At 33.5% G+C, this 23076-nt stretch overlaps 2 protein-coding genes across 2 annotated transcripts; one reads left to right on the top strand and one right to left on the bottom strand.

Annotated features, from left to right (window-relative positions):
• Positions 1-1079: 1079 nt before the first annotated feature.
• Positions 1080-14604, bottom strand: LOC128191442 (nicotinamidase-like). The gene is made up of 8 exons (XM_052863506.1): positions 14446-14604; positions 12233-12359; positions 7069-7125; positions 6681-6920; positions 6017-6145; positions 5369-5537; positions 2379-2521; positions 1080-1533 (listed from the first exon to the last, which is right to left on the bottom strand). The coding sequence occupies exons 1-8, from the start codon at positions 14550-14552 to the stop codon at positions 1420-1422; spliced, it is 1086 nt and encodes a 361-aa protein (XP_052719466.1). The 5' UTR covers positions 14553-14604; the 3' UTR covers positions 1080-1419.
• A 1357-nt stretch (positions 14605-15961) lies between these two features.
• LOC128191440 (nuclear factor 7, ovary-like) lies at positions 15962-22407 on the top strand. The gene is made up of 5 exons (XM_052863497.1): positions 15962-16666; positions 16944-17039; positions 17401-17634; positions 18108-18264; positions 20163-22407. The coding sequence occupies exons 1-5, from the start codon at positions 16208-16210 to the stop codon at positions 21041-21043; spliced, it is 1827 nt and encodes a 608-aa protein (XP_052719457.1). The 5' UTR covers positions 15962-16207; the 3' UTR covers positions 21044-22407.
• Positions 22408-23076: the final 669 nt, after the last annotated feature.

The raw sequence follows: 23076 nt of genomic DNA, 5'->3' as shown, positions 1-23076 counted from the left end.
TCACAACACGGACATCTTAATTAATACTGAGACAAATCGTATCTTGAGAAAAACATCATCATAAAAGCATTATATACCGGTAACTGATAATAGTAAAACCTTAGTAATAAAGTTAAGCACATAGACGTAAAAATCTTCAATATTTAAGTTCACAAGTTCCTCGATCAGTAAATAAAAGTCACATTTCACAATAAAATCACATGATATTCAATAGTAGAATTTTACATTAAACATAAAAAAGAGAACAATATTGCTGTACATGTACTGCAAATAGAGACTGTACGTCACATTTTCCAGCTGAGTTTAATCATTTTGTCTTTGTAATGCAGTGTCACAGTATCACATAAGCTTATTCTATGAGTATTCTTGACACCAGATCTGAAAAATCAAAATGATTACCAGTCCATACAGTCAATATGTGGCCAATTCTTATATACTTTTATATATATCTAGCTCTTAAAATATAGATATATGAATATGCATACATATTATTATACCTGTAGAATTGACATTTTTCTGACCTACATGTAGCTCACAAGTTATACCCCTTTCCTTTGTTTCTGTGGCCAATTCTATATTTAGCTCTTATATAAATATATGTAAATGAAAATGCATATATTATTATACTTCAATATGTACAACTGTCAAATAGACATTTTCCTGACTTAGCTCACAAGTTATCTCCCTTTCCTTGATATATTCCATACTGAAGAAATGTAATACTTATGTATAATATACAATATACATGTACCACAAAGCTAGATTATCTGAAACAAAAGTAAGTTTTATAATAAGGATCAACAACTTAATGTTAAGCAGTATATACCGCTGTGCATTATATATCGGTAAACCCAAGACATTCTCATATCAATAAAGGAATAAAAAGAAACTTGAACAAGTACATTTTAAAACCCATAAAAAATGTTCTCATATCTCTGCAACAACTAAAAGTAAAAAGGCCAATGATATTGGTAAATAGATAAGAAAAAACTAAACTAAATCTGCTATTATTCAATGACTAGAAATGTCCATCAATGCAATATTTGCATTTGACATTTTAATTTAAAAAAAAAGGGGGGGGGGGGGGGGGGGGGGGGGGGGAATTCCTACCGTACCATAGTATGGCAATTCCAAATGACTGAAAACACATTGTAGTACATTCAGCATTATTCCATTATTCCCTTATACTTACTTACAGTTAATCAAAGATAATCTTTTGATTTAAGAAACTAAATGCAGTCATAGAGGAAAAAAAAAATAAACACACTCTTAACCAAGAAGCAAACTGGTGCACAGTGCACAACATTAAAATATCAAGAAAACTCCATTGTCAATACAAGATAACAGTCAATGTGTGCAAGTTTTGGATGGATGATCTTAACCCCGCCGACTTCTCCGTGTAAACATTACAGGACGCAGTTACGTTGGGTGGACCTTATTGTTATTCACTAATGTCCGTGCAAGAGCTACATTCCTAGCCGTCTGAATCCCAAGCTTCGGGGGCCGGTCAGATCCTTCTACGATGTCCTTCACCTTCAGATAAAAGAAATTTTTCAAAGAATACAATAATTCAAGTCAATTCATAAACCCTTGAGACACTTTAAAAAATAAAATAAATCTTTGTACTATACTTCATTATTGTATTATTTTTTTTTCAATTTAAATCAAGCAAACTTCTAATTTGAAAGAAAAAATCCTTATCTCTCCCTCCTGGGTCTGTAAACCCCAAGGGGGCAATTCCAAACAAACAATTTTTTAAGGATGGCCTTAAAGAGGTTTTAACATTCTTTCACTTGTGCTTTGCACTCATGAAAATTGTTTTTTAATAAACATGTGTCACTCATAAAATAAATTCACTTTTCAACAACAAAGTGTTGATCAAATACCCTTACACATATCTTAACTCCCATATAAATTCTCTTTAATCTTTTTTAGCATGAATTTATTCATCTACCTGTATACACAGGCACGTCAGAGCATCAGAGGGGAGCCAGCCCCCCCCCCCCCACCCTTTTTCTGGCAACAAATCATTTCTGCTATATACATACAAAAGATTGAATTGAATTAACATGGAGAAGCCCCACCATCCCCAACTGTTTTTAGGAGCATTTAAAAAACTGAAGTGAAAGGAAATATATCAATAGTGGAATTAAAGTAATAGGTACTGTATGCTACCTCCCCCCCCCCCTTTGGGATTTTCACTCTTGTCAAGATTTTTGGATGAGTCTGGTCCATGCCCCCCCCCCCCCCCAACTTTCAAAAACGATGCTTTGTGCCTGATACATGTATTTTATAGCCAGCATTTTTCAATATCAAATTTCATCACCTTGTCTGTCATGAAAACCAAGCCTGCATATTTTGTTACCTTAGAGACTTACCTTACAAGTACTAATAATGATAGCTCCTTTCTCTTGGAGAGATTTCTTCATTTCATCTATTTGCTTTATGTCAACTCCACGACAAGCATCATCAAGTGCCACTACTCTAAACCCATGGTCCATAGCATCTAATCCTGTGAAACCTAAATCAACCAGAAAAACCAAACCAATATCATCTTGAAAGCAATTATTCCTGGCTAATATTTGAGGAAAATAAGACTATTAAGGCAGATTGACACAAGTTTATTTAACTATAAAAAAAAATAAAAAATATTCAATTATACTAATCTTATAACAGTGAACATAGCTATATGTATGATTCTATAATTTGTGAAACTTTTATCAAAACTAACCCAGTAAAAATACATTTCCTGGCATTGTGCAATATAAATTTGCAATTTTATGTAAATGCTGTTGGGTAAAAATGTTTAACATTTGATTTGCTGGAAATTACAGACCCTGGATGCTTCATCACAAATTATTTGTGGTGATTCCATATGTAATTAAAGTGGGAGAAGATCTTATTTTTTTTTTTTATTTTTATTATATTAATATTAAAACTTCATATTTTGAAGAACAAAAATGACGAAGATCTATAACAACTACATCATAGCAGTACAATCTATGATTACTGGTACTATAGATGTTGGATTCACTCTCATACTTGCTTCCAAAAGATAGCTAAATTCATTGCAAAAAAAAAAGTGTCCAGCTGGCAGTAGTTTAAGTGTGAAAAAACCTTCCAATTATTAATCCAAGGTTCTTCAAAATTACTGAAAACTTTTTTGACGCCTTAGTTATATAGTTTGCTTAGTTTCACCTCTGACATTGTATCTACCTTTGTAAATATTTATATACTATATATGTACGTCATGTACCGTCACATAGACGGTTTCAGTGAAATCAATTGAATCGAACAAATTTATTTTGCCCAAAATTCATCTGTATAAACTAATAAATTATGTATTCCAGTCTACACCATACCAGATACCATAAAGTAACGCTGAGGTCAATTTCCTTAAAAATGTACAAGATTGGGAAGATTGACTATATTATTGCAGTTTTTCATTTTCCGGTGCTGATGCACTTAAACTTATACTTTAGGACCAAATCAATGCGGCCAATTACAGAATTTCCCTCCTCAATGAGTGTGTGAATTTCATAATGGTGTATAGGAAGAAAATCAATAGAATGTAGAAACTCTTTTGCTTGTCAATGGCTTTTAATCTCAACTTTGTACTTTTTTACTTCAAATCAATACATTAACACTTTCTTGTCTATAAAAAAATGACCTTACAATTCACTGCAGGTTTTTTTTCACTCAACAGTGAGAAATACTCTGTACTTAAAAGCTAACACTGCAAAAGACATCACTATTTCAAATTACATTTATAACCATAAATTTTAAGATACGGTAGTTTTATTACCAGGTTTTATGCAAAATTTGTATTTTGTTTGTGGTGGGTTTTTTTAAATTAACTCCTGTTTCGCTAGTCTGTAGTGTATGACAAGTTTTGACTATAAGTACTGGTATACATTCTATTACTATAGTAGGTTGATGTTCCACAATTCCTTTGTTTATAAATGAATAATGTACCATATGACTACAAACAGATATGCACAGCATGGATCTATACACTGATCAAACTGCTTTTAGGTTTGTCCCCATCCCTTTTTGAACATTAAATTTTCCTTTTAGCTCAGCTATTGGAACAGTTGGTGTGCATATGAATATTTTAAAAAGGTTATTAAGGATGCTGCTTTGAGGATTGCATCATCACTCCCTGTAGGTTTACACTAGTTTTGTTTGCTATTTGCTAGCTAGAACTTTAGGATTCAATAGTATTATTGCCAGAGACTGTATTTCATGGAAGTTTCAATTGCTTGTAGCATTGTCAACAATTCTATGATAAAAAATTTAGCTAATAAAAACCCTTTTGAAATATCTGCAAGATTCATGTTGTGACTGTATTGCAAAACAAATGGAACAAAAAGCGCCAGAAAAAAAGCTTAACTTGAATATCATATGACCTTGGTCTTAATAGGATATGACATCAATGCAACATAATGTATATGTCATTGAGACTTATCGAAAATATCTCTGCAAATTACGAATTCCTGCCATATGTTTTTGTTACATAATATATATAAAAATAAGGATATAAAAATGTAAAAGCATACACAAAAGAAAAAAACCAACCATTTTGATTCCAACAATATTCATTCCCCCTTCCTCTTTAAAAGTTCATTTGTAAGGGGTAAGGGGACTGGTATAATTATTTTATCTTATCATTTTTCGTGACTTTTTTTTTCTAGTACTAAGTCAGCACAAGACAATTGCAGCAAGTTTCCCATTGAAGAAAATCAATAATTATCTAGGGGTTTATTTTTCATTGAAAAGAGAAATTATTTAGTACGAAATTAAAATTTATTGTCTTCATCCCACTGATATTTACTTTTCCTGTTATCAATTAATAATTCATTGACGTTATAATTGGTAATTATTCTGTGAGAATACAATAATAAAATAAAACACCTGACTCTCATATGATAAAGACATTTTACCTTAACTTCATATACAATGGAATCTATACTATTAATACATGTATCTATTTTTGACTGAACTACTGTATACAGGGAAATATTTGCCAGTTTTATTTTCGCCACTTTCGTCCTCGTTTTCAGGGGGCGAATTTAAGACTGGGGGAATTCCAATGTTCCAAGTTATCTCTTTAATACACAAGCGTGTCTTGGCGAATTTAAGATGGGGCGAACCGTTTGCAAGTGTTGAAGGGCGAAAACAAAACGGGGCAAAAAGAACCCTGTATACAGTATTTTTAAAGATGATTTGATTTAATCTCAGTTTCTATGAACATATTCATTTCTTGCCTTTGAGTTCAATAAATTAGGAGGAACCCTTATTCTATAACTCATGTAATAAGTTTCAGTAGACATGTAACAATTTCAAGCCTCCATTGTGTGGTACTCACCCACACACACATCATAGGCCACCCCACACAGATACACGTCCGTGATGTTGTGCGTGGACAGGATTTGGACGAGCTCCGTCTGTGAATGTTTGTTGTTATCCCAGAATGCCGAGTAACTGTCCACATTGGGGTTTTTCCCTTTATCCACAAATACACTATTGTCTGGAACCTAAACAAATAAAAAATTTATATACACATTATACCACACTGAGCTACAGTGTTGGAGTATTTTGTGTATCTCTTGACTCGATCGGTACCATTTCTTGTCACAATCATTTCTTAGTTTTAAATCATGCAAACAACATTACCTCCAATCTATTTATGACAACGTTATCCTCAAATCATCTGACCTTACATTAAATCTAGAGCTGATGGTGTAATTTCACCATCACGATCCAGAATTCTGAACACATGTTTTGTTATGTATATTGGATCCAATTAATACATATGGTCTGTTATGTGTATCAGTTTCAATACATGTGTTCTGATATTTGTAATAATTACAATAGAAAGGTTTTTGTAAAAGAAAATCTAAAACATTTCATATAAGTTTATATTATCTTGATCTATAAGAAAGAACCTTCTTTATGGCCCTGAGTACATAACAAAGATGTAGCAAAGACTACGAATGTTCTTCAGTGGGAGCACCTTGAGATCTGTATGGATTTCAGCTCCCCAGCTTCCCTGAACACAATGAGTGGGCCATAGTCTCTGCTCTGTCATCGGGGGTCCCTCAAATATCACTGTGTCATGGACTTTGGCTTCTCTCTGTGTGATCTGAAATCACAATCAAGGTCACCATTCAAGGTCATCCATAAGGGTCAAGGTCTTGTTCATCACCATTTAAAGGATTGACTCATTTTCTGGGTGTTTTGTGACCACATCACTGATAGATAATTAACAGCTAATAAATAAAGACATCAGTTTACATGTAATATTTTACATTAGGCCATTTTGGTTGTTCAGTACAAACATCTCACTGATATTAGCTGAAGACAACTCCTGTGAAACTTTAACAAAGGAACTTCACACACTACAAATTACAACATTAATTTGCTGCTCTATTAATGATGATAACACTTGCATCATCGTGTAACTTGTTCATGCTCAATGAAGACTTACATCTTCCTCAAATTTAGTAATTCATCCAACTTGACACATTGACATCATATAAAGAGAAGATTTCAATTGTGGTAGTATAAAGAGCTTGTACTAAATAAAACTGCATGACATAATAGAATGAGTGGAACTTTAGTTAACAGGATACAGGACACACAAGCCTCGGACACTGACAGTCTTATCACAGACTTACTTGGCTGGTAGAATGGAATGGTCTGATATGTTTGTTTTCTGCAAATGATATGTGATCTGCTGGATGCCAATCCCTGGTATACACAACAAGTTCAAAGTTCACCGTGTCAAGGACAGAGTTAATGGCTGGAATGACCCCGAGTCCATCCTGACCTGCTGGACAGTTACGCAGGGCAAGGTTACCATCTAGAAAGTCGTTCTGCACATCCACAACAATCAAAGCAGAATTTGGCTGCAAAATCTGACAGGGGAAAATTCAAAAGATTATTTTTCACTCTCGAAGAGCTTCAGTAATACAGTTGTAATGTCAAAATGATTCTGGAATTGACAAAATTTGCAGTTCTGATTGGCTCACATTAAAAGTATGACTATTCTTAGATCTGACTTACTTGTTTCAGCCAGTAGTAACAGTTCCCAAGAAACTCGGTCTTACTGATTTTCCCATCCTACAAAATGTCAACATAGGTCATACACATACTATCAATGCTTTATGAATAAACACAAGTCAATATACATAATTTTAGATTTCAATGATATGTCTATGAGTAACACTATACTACAATGCAAGTTTCATGTTTATTTTTTGATAGACTTGAGGCATGTTCAGCAGAGCAGTGCTCTTATAGTAAAACAAATTCTAGTGAGCATTCCCTCTGCTGAACAAGCCTCTAGCTATACATGTACTTGGCTTGTTGCATGAAATGGGTATGAAAACAGAGGCATGTCCAGCGGGTGCTCGCAAGTACTCCCTAAAATTCCCTATCCCTGTAACACAAATTTTGGCAAGTGCTTTCAAGCTAATGCATGCCTCAAATTGCATGATTTTGACTTTTTTGAACTTTGCTATATCCGTAATTTGTTGTCATATGAAAAAGAAGCTTTGCAATTCCACATGTGGCTTTAATTTCTCTTATATGTGAAATTTTGACAGGCTAACCAATTTTAACTGAACAAAGGCAATTGTTAAAATCTCTGCACTCAAATATTTTTTTCCAAAATATAACTTTAATCAATTTGATGGTAACTACATGCAAACTTTTTGATTGCATGTGTTGATATTACAATATTTCAAAAGTCTCTTATATTTTAGTTGATATTGTTAATTACTAATCAGGAACCTTTACTACATTTGTATCATATAAAAATATGTGCTTTAATAATATTTGCAAAAAAGGCTTTGTGCAATGCTTCCGCTCTTTCAGTTCTAAATCTATCTCTTTTTCACCACTGGAGGTTAACATGTACAATATCACAAACATTCATTAAAGGTAAATTGATGCATGTATAAAGAATTTTCACTTTTCATGAAAGAATCCACTTTGCTTTCATGGTATACAAGGGTAAAAGGATTTGGTTTAAAAAGCAATAGTTTAACAAACCTAAATTACCACAAGCTTTCTTAATTTGTTGTAAGGGTCTTGTGGTATCAGAGAAAAGCTTTATAATTAATTTACATTGAAAAAAGTATATTCAAATCCCAGATTGAAATAATTTGTATACACTATACAGTATGTAGGTCATCTTGAGATTAAAGAGAAATTCATTTAATAAAGATTTATGAGATTTATAAAGATCATGCAGCTAGCCACTGGGAACTCTAGATTATTAACAGTGCATATACCTTACTTCTTCAGCACTTAACTACTATTCACATGGACTATGAACTCATATTCCAAATACTGCCACCCAGTAAGTCTCACCCAGGATGTACTATAAGAATTAAAATACTCTTTGTATGTCTACTTAATACTTTTGTAATGTTACATTTAATGACAATCAAATTGAGAAATAAAGTTGTTGCAGCCCTTACAATATCCCTTGATAAGCAACCCATATAGAAGGATCAAAGTTTACCACCAGTTAAATATAACCACGCAAGTCTGGGACAAAGTATTTGACCAACTTATTCCATACAACATACGCTGAATCCTGAATCGAATCAAAGGTTACAAATAGATTCTGACTGAAACCACAATAAAACTGTATCAATAATGGGGCAGTGCACGCTTTGATTTATTTATCATTTTCTCTTTGTGATTTACAGTACTTTTATCAACGGTGTATGTAAAAAGGTGATCTAATTTTTGATAGCCTCAACTGTTAATAGGCCCAGTAAAAGTTCTCACCAATAAAATGGACCTAAAGTAATATCAGTACTTTGATAACTTTGTAACAATCCATTTTGCAAGATTAAACATGTACTGGATTAAATATAAATTCCATACTTATATACTTAAAAGAAGTCCTAAAAGAGATGAAGAAAAATAATTTTTTTTCTAAGTTTTTATCGGTAATTACCATAAATGTTAGAACGGAACTTAATAATTTTTTTAATGGAGTTATATGTTAATATAATATCAAAAAGTCTTAAATATATGTACATGTTGATGTCATAGTGAAAATTTTGAAAAAAAGGGCATATGGCTCAAAACTTCTTGTTTTGTTTTAAGAGTATCTGATTTCATTGCTGAAAGATTGAGGGCCAATTCAATAGAAAATGTAAGATCTTTGCTTAAATTATAATTTTTGTCAACATTTGCTAAAAATGCAAAATATGGGCAGTTGTTCCAGAAATTGCAAACAGGGTTGTTAGACTTTAAAATTAGTACCATTATTATCTAAAGTGGATGGCTGCACAATGCACATAGTGTTATTGATCACCATTTAAACAGCCACGGTAATGATCTGTCAGGCACAAATTGGAATCCAATACCCCAGGTAAAAGTCAAAGAGATTATTAACACAGCAGCCTTCCAACCATTCTTACACACCTTCAGGTGTCATTATTTTTTTCAAAAAAAATTTTGTTCCTTGAAAAAAAAAATTGAACCCCATAGAATTCTGGACCCGACAAGAAAGGCTTCAGAGGAAGGGAAAGGTGACATTGTGGGACCTTCTGCTACCCTGTGATTAGAGCCCAGGTAGTATTGATTGGAACTTCCAAGACCTACTTGATACCACTATTAATATACTGTGCAACTATCACAACTGTTTACACTATTCCTGTCCTTACCAAGTAGATAATCAATTCCCTGACAACTCTAGACGGCATACCAATGAATGATTGATCATCAAGTAAAAGTACAAAAACTCAACCGAACCAGCATCACACATTAAATGTCAGAAAAACATCAAAGATTTTTTTTTTCCATGCTTTGTAAAATGGGGATAAAATATACCCATTTGATTGTAAATTTTTCAGTGAGGGAATCACATCAAAAATTAAAATCAGTATATTACGTAGATCTCAATTCTAAGAACTTATGAACTGATAATGATTGCATTCTATAAATTTCCATGTCAACATGACTGTAAATGATTCCAGGAATAATTGGAGGAAAATTTCCCAAGCATGGCTTCATCTCCTTCAAGATGGCAGGGCAAACGTGTTCAACTCCCCCCACATACTCACAAGAACTCTTGCTTGTAGAGGTCGGGATTGATTTATAAGCCAATTAATGACAGAAATATTTTCTTCCATGTTTGCAGAAAATGATAAGAGATAATGAGAGCTAATTTGCAGTGCCAATTTTGGAACTTTCCAGAAGAAATCAACAGAGAGAAGCTTAATTCAGAGCAAACACGTCACAGATTTCCAAATATGGACCAATTTCCTTGCAGGAGGTCTGACTAGGACTTATTGAGAGGTCCTTTCTTGTAAATATCTGTGGCGGAATGGACAGTTCACCTTGTACGTAACACATTACCATCAAACCATAGATAATTCCCCAACTACTTGACACTTTATTTAGTAACTCTTATTTCTGGAATCACTTTAATTACAAGCATTGAAGATATTTTACAATTTCTCTGTTTTCTAAACAAGTTGCAGGTAAAATTAGAGGAGATCTGGTATTGAGAACTGTTTTCTTGTCATATGGATTTTTCAAATTTATTTTAACAAGCATTGTATATAGATATAAATCTCCTTTCGTAATAAAATCTCAAAAGGTGAAGCATTTAGTTCTCTCTGACATCATTCATTTCTAATTACAGGTAATATGGGATGCTAACAACAAAAAGAAGAAGAGTTTTGAGTACCTTTGGAAAATGCCAAAGAGCAATTGGACACATAAACTACCGGTACATCACTGGGGGGGGGGGGGGGGGGGGGGGGGGGTCTGAAGAATATATGAGTTGACAAAATGGGGGGGGGGGGGGGGGGGCGGCACTTTGAGGTAATTTTCACTAATTCAAATACATAGATTTTGCAATCTCCCCCCCCCCCCAACCCCCTCCATCTCTCTTTTAGAGAGAGTATAACAATTTCTGTTCCTGCCAAACATAACAAGTACCAGTGAGATTGTCTGCTTAAAAAAATGTCCAGCATATTGCCCATGCTTTTAAATCATTAAATCTGTAAATGAAAATTAAACCTTACATCTACAAATCTTAAGATCCTGAAGTTGTGTTTAGGAAATTATTTAAAGAATGTGATGTAATCATACAAACAAGTTTAGGATATGTGAAGAGTCTCATGTGAATAATACAAATCAAATCCTTCATTGCTTGTTGCTTGTAGTGTTTAATGCTAATATTGACAGTAATTATCTGAAAGCTTACAGAAAGGCAATACCAAGTTCTGGAACTGTGTCCAATCTCTTTGATAACAAGCACTGTTGTAGTATTTAAATTCGGGGGTGGGGGAAGGGCTCAATTTTTGGGAACTGTCAACTCTTTAAGGTGGTATGGAACATCTGTTCATATTAATGTGGATTTAAATACATTATATTTAAAATACTTTTACTGGTTTAGAATTTTCAAATTTTACGATATTTAACCAAAAATATATTTTGAAAATTTTTTGAAAAAATATTTTTTTTAAATCCCCAGTGCGAATTGAACTCATGACTCACAGATTCGTAGTGAACTCTCTTACCCACTGCACCATACTGATAGTTGACAATTTTAAGAAAGATACTATTTATAAAATTATGCTTGATTTTATTGTATATTTTGATAAATAGTATGTCACAACATGGAGGTGTCTCATACATGTACTACCTTAATGGTTCATGGCTATGCAATTTCATACAGCAGAGCTGTAGATCCATGGGAAAATTGGGTTGACAGACTGTCATTTGTGAAAATAATTACAGAATATATTTCAAAATAATACAAGTCCAAAACTGTGCGTAACTTTTTGTGCACAATAAATATACAGAAACTGTAGCACCATGGTCTGTCAACCTGAGTTTCCCATAGAGCTACAGTTCTGCTGCTAGTAATTTCAGGGATTCATTTGTACGTACAACTGTACAAGACTGTGTTCCAAAATATGTTGAGGATGTTAATTAATGGTTGTTGAAGCCTATGGAAACCATAAAAATTAAGCCACCATAACTTCTAATCATTCCATAGTACCTATCTAATTTGCTCAAGTAACAAATATGAACAACACTATCAAATTATCAGAATGGGACTATTAGTTATGGTGAACTATTCACCAAAGCTTGATAACAATTAATCCCTTTCTTTGACATGAAAGATTCATCTACATATGACCTTCCGCTCTCTCCTTGACCTTTTATGACCTCCATCTTCCCCACTGACCTGATCTTGATCCAGAAGAGTGAACAGCTCCTTTTCCTGCTCCTCTGTCAGTTTGTAAGGCTGGGAGCCATCACAGAAAATGTCGCTCAGTAACTGCCGAAACTCCCTCTTATTCAAGTATCCGTCTCTGTCAAAACAAATAGTTTAGAAAAATGTTCACCTGGTGTGACACAGGCTAATGATAGCCCTTGCTTACAGATATCCTTAAAAAGATACATAATTTCCATGCAAATTCTTATCTGAGTCAGAGTTCAACAGATATCATGGTATGTGGTATCACATCTTTAACTCACCTGACCTGATGCCAGGTAAGCTAATATTTCAAAGTATGGTAAAAGCAATGATTTTATCACTGAGAGTACCAGTAAAACAAGAGGTGTAAAACTGATTTGAATATTCCTGTGAAAATCAAATAATATTTCAATACATGTACATCTAAACTGATCTAGACAACAGAATTGTTTTAAAGGAGTGGATAATTCTTGATCTGTCATAATAACAACTGTACCAGTATGGACTTCAACATAAAAAATCAAGTCTTTTGTCCATAAACCTGCATACCACTGTATACACCTATTACTGGTATATGTCATTTATCATGTACATGTACAAAAGGCACTTGCTTATAATTACTGCTAAGTAAAGTATAATGCCTGTTTTTTTTTATAATGTGTATATAAAAATGCAGTGCACCAAATTATCATTTGTACAGGTTCAAGTTACTAACAAGGAGACATAAAAGAGGAAAACAAAATACACTCTGGCCAAATATTAATCCCATTCCTTTCATTATCTAGCATTCAAAATTATTTTGAAATTTAAAGGTTAAACTGCAAAATATTCACAGTTTTATAATTCATCCAGAAATATATCAGACCATATGGCTCCTTTGCAAACTATCAGAAATCCTCCATAAAATGGTTAACCATAAACTGCTAAACAAATTTACAGAAATGCATAGTCATAAACCAATCAGGTACTTTTGATATTTGCCAACTTGTAGCATTAGTTATTGACTGTGGAAAGGACGTACCTTAATCATTCATAATATTTAAGAACACCTGCATATAATCTTTATTGTTTATCTCAACTTATTAAACTCCTTTAATAAAAGAAAATTTTGGCTATTTTTAATCATATAAAATCTAAAGTTTTAACAAGAGAACTACTTATCCATGTTATAAAGAATTACACAAATGCATATTCTTAACTCATATTAACAATTATTCCACGTTTGGATGAATATACAAGTATATGTATTGTTTTACTTATATTATAACACCCCAATCATTGTTATTTTCATGGGGTTTTTTTAATTGAAGTTAATGTCAATCAGTTTTGAGATAATTATGGCATCATAACTTCTGATTTGTTGCAGTTGATTAGGAAATTACATTGGGAAAATTATCAAATTCATTTGGCATTTTGCAATACACCAGAGTTATATATACAAGGGAAAAAACCCTGCTTTATAATACATGGATCCACAACTAAAAAAACATAAATCTAATTTAGAAGCATAGAATGTAAGGGTCATTGAGCCCCTGGCAAATAGTCAACTATAGCTAGGAAATACTTGTTTTGGTGATTACTCATATCCAAGCATTATTGTTCACAGTTCAAGTCCTACTTATGACAGTAAAAATATCATGTTTCACATCGTGATTGGTTTTTAAATGCATGTGATTCCTTAAAAAGACCATATTATAAAAAAAAATTGAGCGTTATTTATAGCAGTACCCCTCTCTCATTTAAATGTCTATACTATTAATAAAATGACAACTTATATATTGAATTTAAAAGTCTGCTTATATTGAATATAGTTGTTAAAGCCAAAATTTCCATTGAGTCATTGATATGTATACATAATATTTTCAAAAATCAAAATTGTATTGGGCTATTTATTCAGTGAATATGCTTTCACGTACAATACGCTGATGTAGGCGTGCTTATTTATATTTTAATTTGATAGAAGGGAACGTCTTCCGTAAATCAATAAAAATCAAGATTGAGACCTTGGTGGGCTATCATAAAACATCGACAGTGAGTTTTAACACAGCAAACTAATTTTTAGCATTAAAAAGTAACATATGAATGACAAATAAAATATCGTAGCTAAAAAGTAAAGGTTTAAGTCGTTAATTAAGTAGGCCTTAAGTGTTATTCTTTTACTGTCAGCTGTTTGTTACTTTAGTAATTTTCAAAAATCTCACCTGTCAACATCATAGCGTTGAAAGCATTGTATGCAATCCTGTTTATCAAAAATTTTCTTTCTGTCGACAAATCTATCAAAGAAGTTGTCCCTGTCCGGAGAATCCATCTGTGTCTTGCAGCAGTTGGCTGAAGAATGAATATGCAATGTTTACATTAACATCGATATGCATTGGACTCGGTTCACTCGCCTAAAATATATACCTTCGGATAATATTGAAAAACTTTTTCCTTTTTTTCTGTTGTCTGGTAGAATGTCTGTTTTTTAAATTTGATATCTTCTCTTCAAAATAATTAATCCGATCAACAGTTTGTTTTGTGCATGTAAAAGAGAGAGGATTTATGGGATAATTTTTTTTCGCGACTCAAGAAATCACTTTTATTTAAAAAAAAAAGAAAAGAACAATACCGTCGCTTTGGAGAATAGCCTTACATTATGGTCTTGAACTGAAATACTAGCAACTACACTGTACATGTAGCCTATTAAAGGCATATGCTAGTATGACGACTGAAATCTGGAACTATTCGTTATAGGTCAAATACTTTTCCGAATTAGTAAAACTTGTCTATTTTATAAATCTTAACTATTTACAGTTATTAAGATATCCGCGAAGTCTGTAATGCAGATATTCGGGGGGGGGGGGGGGGGGGGTTTACAAAAATATTGATTTACCTTAATGATAAAAAAAGTTCCATTTGAAAATACAGTAGCTACTAAGCGGGCAAATGTAATACTTGTACTTTTTCAAATTGTGGACTATATTTTACGAATGCTAATCTAAGTTTATCTGTTTTAAACGTTATAAATAAATTTTGCTGATGAATATAGATTCACATTTGTAAATTATAATTTACGTTCATTATAACTATAGTTAAGGGCTGTTTAATGTTTCACAGATCGTGGAACTATATATTTATCATGGACATAGGCGTCGGAACCGGGAGCCCCCCCCCCCTCCCCTTTTTTTTTCTCGCAGCAAACATAATTTATCTTAAATTTACATATAAGAAATTGAATCTGCCGGGCCCTGCCCCCACATTTTCGATATAATTAAGGAATTGAAATGAAAATAATGAAATGTTAAGAGTGATATTAAAAATTGCAGTTAAAGGTATATACACCCCCCTTACCCCACGGATTGGTAATTTTATGATTTGGGGAAATTGTTTTTTGGTAGGTAAGAATTTTTTTTTGGAATTAAAGGTATAGAAAGTTACCCCCCCCCCCCCAATACACACGGATTAGGAATTTCATTATTATGATTTTGGGAACAATTTTTTTTCCGGCTTGTCAAGATTTCTGATGATTAGTCTAGCCCCACCCTCACCCCCACTTTCAATTTGATTCCGACGCCACTCTATGATCGAGGTAAACTGTTTGCAATCGCAAATTTAAAATTAATGATTGTTTCAGTGTATGTTACAGTACATATATGATCGCTTTTTACGTGTGAGCGCGGACACTTCGTGTTCGTTTTTATCCGATCTATATTTTTGTTTGTGTTTTGAAAACATCTATTGAACGCTTTATTCAGTATGTCAATGTTGGTGTTGAAAGAAGATGAAGCACAACGTCTGAAGATGGGATTGTTAATGTTTTTTGCATTTTCAATTTTTTGTTTGACGCAGAAAGATTGGTGTATAGACTGCAATTACGACAAACCGTCAATGTATTTAGGAATGTTCAAGGCTCTCTGGTGTGTAAATTAGCCAGTGCTGTGTCAAATTAGAGGGGCCGAAGTAATTCATTAAAAAAAACTCGTCATGGATAAGGAATTAATGTGTGCAATATGTCTAGAGTTTTTCGACGAGCCACTGATGTTGCCATGCAGTCACAATTTCTGTAAGAAATGTCTACAGGGCATTATCAGTGCAAGAGACCAGTATACAAATTACAGATCTCAGAGATATGTCGATTGTCCTCTATGTCAAAGAAAGATTCCACTCGAGAGATCAGGAGTTGACCAGTTTCCAGTGAACCGAGCACTTGACAATGTGGTTTGCGTGTACAAAGCGGAGGCAGAGGTAACATTTAATGACGCCAGTTGGAGTGTAGATGTGTCGGAGTCAGCGGGACTTTGTCGTCTGCACAGGGAACAGCTCAATTTTTACTGTCTGTCTTGTAACATGGCAGTGTGTAGAGAGTGTAAATGTATCAGTCAGAAGGATGCAGGTGCATCCCATCGATTCAGTCCCATCAAAGAACAACTCCATCGTTCTCAGGTATAAATGTAGAGGATAAATGTGCATGCATGTACTTGACTTAATTAACATATTTATCAAATTAAGTGACACTTTTGAGATTAAATACCTTGTAATTATGATTTGAAACATGATATTAAGACTATCAGATATATTTGCTTTGGACCTAAGTCCTTTGGTTTTTGCTCTGAGTGATGATAGAGTCAGTAACTGTCAGGAAAAATACATGTACAAACTTGATAGTTTCATTGATCTACTTTTTAAAATAAATGCTTTTTTCCACTAAATTTTTTTTCAGACATCCATATTGGCATCCCTGTCGGAAATAAAGAAGAAGAATGTGATGCTCAATGACAGAATTCAACTACTGAATGAAATTCTTGGTGGCATTGATGTGAGTTAACTCATAATATGTAAAAAAAAAATATTGTGTAGTACATGTAATTAAGAAAATGTTTTCTTACATATAGTTATAACATTGTAAATTCCAACTAATAAACATAACTGCTAAAATATGTAAACACTATTAAACACATCTCTTATGTCCTCTATCTCGCTCTTTCCCTGTACATCCCTCCCAATTACCGTAAGTCCCCCCCCCCCATCTCAAAAAACACAGAGACAATTAAAAACACATAAAAATCCATCACAAAAAGGAAAACCACCAAAATCAACACTTTAGTACAAGCAGTTTTAGAAGACAAAGAAGAAAAAATATTGAGAGCTTATTTTTTGATAAATGTTCTGTCCTACAGCAAAATGAAAAACATGTGCAGCAAAGCATTGATGATGAGTTTGAAGCACTGCAATCTCAACTGAAAAGTCGTAAGGAGGAGATGAAAAGGCGGCTGTATAATGACATTGAAGCCATCAAGAGACCCGTACAGGAGCAGCTGAGGAAGCACCGGTCTATAAACACCACCATTGACCATCATCAGAGGAAACTAAGTCTGATCAAGGCCACACAGGACCCTAGTCTGCGAATCAAGGTAGGTGTAGCAGTTTCTACACACTGTTTTTTTTGCAAACAAGTTTGCAAAACATTGATGAAATGAAATCATTATTTATTCATTATATATATAATATATACTCATAATTCAAGGGTTAAAGGAAGTTGTTTTTTTACACCTCTGTAAATACTAGGGTTCATTTTAATAGTTGAGTTCACTTGAGTTCATTTTAATGGTTACACATCCATTTTTTAGGGGAAAAATATTCACACCACATTTACATTATGAAAACATACTGGTACCATAATTGTGCATAATTTTACATGTAGTAATAGATAGGCAAACGAAGCATCTTCATTTACAGTTCAGAAATTTAATCTTGATGATGATATGATATTTTTTATTTGTCAGACATGTAAGTGTTTTTACTTGAATTTTTAAACATTTACTGTATGTAGTACATAAAAATGATGGGGGCTGTATAATCATTCTTTCTCCGATTTGTTTGCCAGCTTTTACAGGAGTCGGAGAGACAGCTAAACAGTCTACTTTGTTTTGACCTGGCCTGGTTCTCTTCCAGTGACACTCCCACTGTTAACATGCCAACCTGGGAACTGCAAAAACAGGAAGTGGAGAAAGCTATCCCACAAATCCAACTCAAACACTCAGGTAAAAATGCTACTCTATCTAACATTTAATGTGGCTCTATACACCACTTTTTGATGATGCAGTACGCAAAAAAGTAAATCTGGAAGCATGCAATTTCAGTTTAAACTGATTTAAACTGAGGCGAAATGTATGGGGACCGCTCTTTTGAAAAATTTGTTAAATGAATAAATTTAATTTGATAATTGGAAAATTCATTACTTACAAGTAATGTGGTATGTGACACCTTCACGTTGTGTGGTATTATTTATCGAAATAAACAATAAAATCAAGTATAATTTTTAAAATAGTTTCTTTCCCATCATCGATATGTTACACCATAGCTCAGTGGGTTAGTGGGTTCACAACAAACCTGTAGGTCATGAGTTCGATTCCCGTTGAGAACAATAAATTTTTTAACTTTCCAAAATTTTCTAAAAAGTATTTTTTGTTTGAATACTGTGAAAGAAAATTCTAAACTGGTGAAAGTATTTCAATTATAATATACTTTGATGCACATTAATATCGACAGATGCTCCTTACCACCTTAAGGTCAGACGACACGTTCCTCAATATTAGATAACTTTTTCCAGGAATTTGTTAATGGTTTACTACTACTTTGACAAGCTTTTTTGCAAAAAATTAGGGTACCTTACCAGGCATTTCTGCAAAATACTAGACTATGCAAATTCCTTTATATTAATCTTCTTGAAATACACTTGAATTGCTGATTTAAAATAAATACATCTACAGCACAGCAAAATTCACTAAATTAGAACTATATCTCCGCCGGGGCGGGGCTTTGAACTCACGACCTCTAGAACCTATACGCTTTTGGCAGAGAACGGCCACGGTTCTAACCACTCGACCATGTACACATATAACCAAATTCAAGTAAATTTTGATCATTTTTAAAGTAATTAAAAAAATTAGTATTTTTTATTGGAACTCTTTATTACAAGGAGATACAAAAAAGATTCTCGAGGAACGTGTCGTCTGACCTTAAGGGGATGGGAGGATGGCTTTGAATTTCTCTCAGGTTGGGATACATTAATCCTATTAGCCTAGTCAAGTTTCCCCTTTATTTATTTGACTAAGTTTTGCATTAAAGCGAATATATTCAGTTATACAGGCCTATAATGAAATATGTATGTATTTATCATTCCAACATTATATTTTCTTCAACTCAGAAATTAAAAGTCCCCAAGGTGTTTGGGCCTTGGGACTTAGGAACAATAACCCTTACCTGAGGAACTTTCATACCAAATAAAATTTAAAATATTTTTTGTTGTTTTTGCAGTGATTTTCATTCAATTTTTTATGTCACATTTATTAAAATACATTTTCTTATAACATCACTTTTTCAGATGATTTGTCAACAGAGTATGTTTTGGGTAAATACTAAAAAAAATTGCAATAATAATATTTTTGAATGTTAAGAAGTGTTTTTTTTTTTATGTGTCCGAAGGAAATATCCACCATATGACAGAAAAATTTCTCTCAATTTGTTAATAGCTAACTTTTTAAAAAATTCTTTTAAAAATACTTATAGTATCCCTATCATCATTTTAATATTTGATAAGAATATGTTTTGTGGTCTTCTATTGAAAATTGGTATAAACTGTGGGTGTATAGAGCCACCATAATAAAACTAATACAGTAGAAAGATGCATGCAATTCTATAAACCAATTTTTCATTCCTATGTGATAGTTTGCAAGAACCGTATCTCTTGAATTGAGTGCAAATAATTATATTTCTTATTTTGTTTACCGATACTTGAAAAGCTGCAATTATAAATAAATCAATGTTAATAAAAATGGTATTTTATGTGCAAAAAATTATTGTACTGAACCATCATAGAGATTTGCCGTCTGTGTAGTGTATACAAGTAAAAATGTTTATATGTAAAGTCCTTCTCTAGGAAGTGAAGACTCTATTGTATCTGTGATTCCAAGCTTGGCACACATTGTTCCTGGAGAGACAAGCATTGCATCAAGAATGAGTGGAATGAACATCAGTGACAATAAGAAGACCAAGTCAGTCCCGGAGATGGCAAAACAACCCGTGAAGGGTGACCCCTCCTCCTTCCTCAGAAGTTCCTCCAGTAGTGCTCTAGGTTTACAAACTGACCCTATATCAACCACCTCTACTGAAGGGGCAGTGGTGCATCGTAATGCTTTGTCAATCCATAAACACCCTCTTCCCCTGGACCCCAACCGCTTGGCCGAGAACAAGGAGGTAAGGACCACTGCTTCCTTGTTCCTGACCAGTCAGTCCAGCAAACAACCACCACAACAACGAACGAACATGAGTGTGACTCTACCTTCTAGGTCAGAATTCGAAATTGTGTCTAGTTCAGCTCACCCTCGACTTTCACTTCCAGCTAACGCAAACACCATTGCCATCTCACTTCGCAGAAACTCTGAGGGGGGACATCAGACTGGAGGTGAGGGTGGCACACCTACCTCGGCCACCCTCCCAATAACCACCCCAATCACCAATTCACTCCTCGCTAACATAAACAGTGTCCCACCCACCACCTCATCCTCTTCCAACTCGACCACTGACCATGCAGGGGCCGCTTCCTTCCCGGTGTTCTCGGCATCCACAGAAATAGAAAATGGTGTTCATGCTAGCTCTTCAAACGGTGTGGAAGGCCCTAATAGTTCAGGAAATAATTCAAATAATTTCAGTGATGCTAACTTCCCACGGATCACTGCCAGAGATTTTTCTCCCGGTAGAGGGGCTTTGTTCCCAGCGGGACGTAGAATTGTAAAGCCAAAGAGAGTGGCAAAAAAGTAAATTCTCAGAGATACAGTATCCTCAAGGTGGCCGTTAAAAATGTCAGCCAAGTTTCATATTATGAACTGCCTATAATCTATGGTTATAATTATTTCATATGGCCTTGATTGTTGTGTAAAATCAACATAAGACCTGTGTATTTCTCTGTCACTGGAGAAATGACTATGCTTAATGAATAATGATTCGACAAATTTCAAAGATATATATGGCACAGTTTTGTTATTAGACAAGAAACATTATTTTCATTATAATTTTCTGGATTGCATATGCAAATGACACATTGAAAGACATTTGCATTTGAAAGTACATACCTCAAATACATGTATTGTTTTTTTTCAATTTTTCATTTCTGGAAGACGCCTCTACAAAAAACACCTTCCAATATCAAATGCTTTAATTACTAAAAACCCTGCTCATATTGTTAATGTGCCACTGATTTTAGACTAACAAGAACTGCATGGAAAATATTGTCCACTTTAACTGTAAGAATTTTTTATAAGACAGATATCGAAATTTATACACCTTAAAAAGTAGAAAACCTTTATTCATTCTGACTCGATGAAAGGTTTAATGCACTCAAAATATTCTTGTGGTACTAGATATTGTGTGCTTTGTTACACCATATACATGCCTTAATGAAATGCTGTAGAAAGTGATAGGAACCGGTGATTCATGTGGGGTAACCTTTTCATTATTTTTTTTTTCGGTTGAAGACAAGTACATTTAGTACTGATGCAGATTTGTCATCACAAAATCACTAGTGTTGTTATGCCTTTTATTTTTAAATACTGATACATAATATTTTTAAAGTATTCAGTTTTTTGACAAGGTATTACAAAGCTGAACTATTTTACAGGGAAAAATATCAAGTAATTTTGCTAACCAGGGTATTTGTAATTCTTTATTCATATGATTTAATGTGTTATGTGCAATTTGAAATGTATTAAATCTGTTATATTTGATTGTACTTCATAAAGTGACCAAAACTGCCTGACTTTTATATTTATGCATTTGTTGTTATAGTACACATGTAATTTGTTATTTTGCGTGAAAATGATGCAGGTATTAGATGTTACTTTTAGTATATACCGGTATACATGTATTACAATAAATATTGATGCATTATTAATTTTTCAATTTTCCTTAAGGTAGGTGAAAAAAGCCACAAGAGCTTCATAAAAGAAATAAATACATGCATTTGTGTTGTGATCTTGAAATTAGGATAAATTGTGCATATTATTGTATTTGCTATTTGCAGGAAATTCAGTATTCTTTTCTTTTTTTTTTGTCTGGGAATTATGGACTTTAGGGTGGAAGTCCAACAGTGATTTGGCCCCAGAATAATAAAGCAATCTCTGACTTAAGTCATACTTTGTTCATCACACCACACATTTATTATACCATACCTACAAAACTCAAGATGCAATTCAGAATTGCTCCGTACGTCTTGGTAATGAAGTGCAACAAATCTAGACTTTTGGGTTGATATCTCGGTAATGAAGACCAACAGAGATTTGGACTTTGAGATCAAACAGACCTGAAAGGTTCTGATTGAAAACGGACAGTCTCATTGGAGTTTAGAACATAGGCATTCTTGTGTATGGACTTTCCAGTTTGTTATGTACAATGTATTGAATAACCTTTTATTTTATACATCCAACTGTCAAATTAGTACAAGTCATAAAATTTACCATCAAACCATTCTTTTGTAAAAGTCAGAGTCAGAATTTTTCCTTGAATATTAATCAGCATTGACCAGCGATTCATTTAATGTAAAATACCAGATTCCAGAAATGAGTATAATTCTTCACACAAATATAAATTAACTACTTGAAAGCACTTCTTTGCTATTTTGGTGTCCCTCTCTTGAGATTTACACTATATGTAGAATATTTTACAATCTGTTATTTACTGTCCATGGTGATATAATATCTATTCACTGTCGTAGTTTTTCTCACACTTCTCTTCTTAGAAATAATTTAAGTACATACATGTACAGTAATATCTCTCTGCAAAATTGTTCACAACCTTAG

Source organism: Crassostrea angulata, chromosome 7 (assembly GCF_025612915.1).
Source record: "Crassostrea angulata isolate pt1a10 chromosome 7, ASM2561291v2, whole genome shotgun sequence".
Lineage (NCBI taxonomy): Eukaryota > Metazoa > Mollusca > Bivalvia > Ostreida > Ostreidae > Magallana > Magallana angulata.
This window is presented reverse-complemented; position numbering and strand designations above follow the sequence as displayed.

What these genes read in the sequence shown, in the direction of transcription:
- LOC128191442 (XM_052863506.1), bottom strand. Translation starts at nt 14,552, where the DNA reads ATGGATTCTCCGGACAGGGACAACTTCTTTGATAGATTTGTCGACAGA. An exon ending in AAATCCATACAGATCTCAAG is followed by an intron (nt 5,538 to 6,016) that starts GTGCTCCCACTG and finishes TTATTTGTTTAG; the next exon opens with GTTCCAGACAATAGTGTATT. An exon ending in TCATTATTAGTACTTGTAAG is followed by an intron (nt 1,534 to 2,378) that starts GTAAGTCTCTAA and finishes TTTTATCTGAAG; the next exon opens with GTGAAGGACATCGTAGAAGG.
- LOC128191440 (XM_052863497.1), top strand. Translation starts at nt 16,208, where the DNA reads ATGGATAAGGAATTAATGTGTGCAATATGTCTAGAGTTTTTCGACGAG. An exon ending in AACAACTCCATCGTTCTCAG is followed by an intron (nt 16,667 to 16,943) that starts GTATAAATGTAG and finishes ATTTTTTTTCAG; the next exon opens with ACATCCATATTGGCATCCCT. An exon ending in AATCCAACTCAAACACTCAG is followed by an intron (nt 18,265 to 20,162) that starts GTAAAAATGCTA and finishes GTCCTTCTCTAG; the next exon opens with GAAGTGAAGACTCTATTGTA.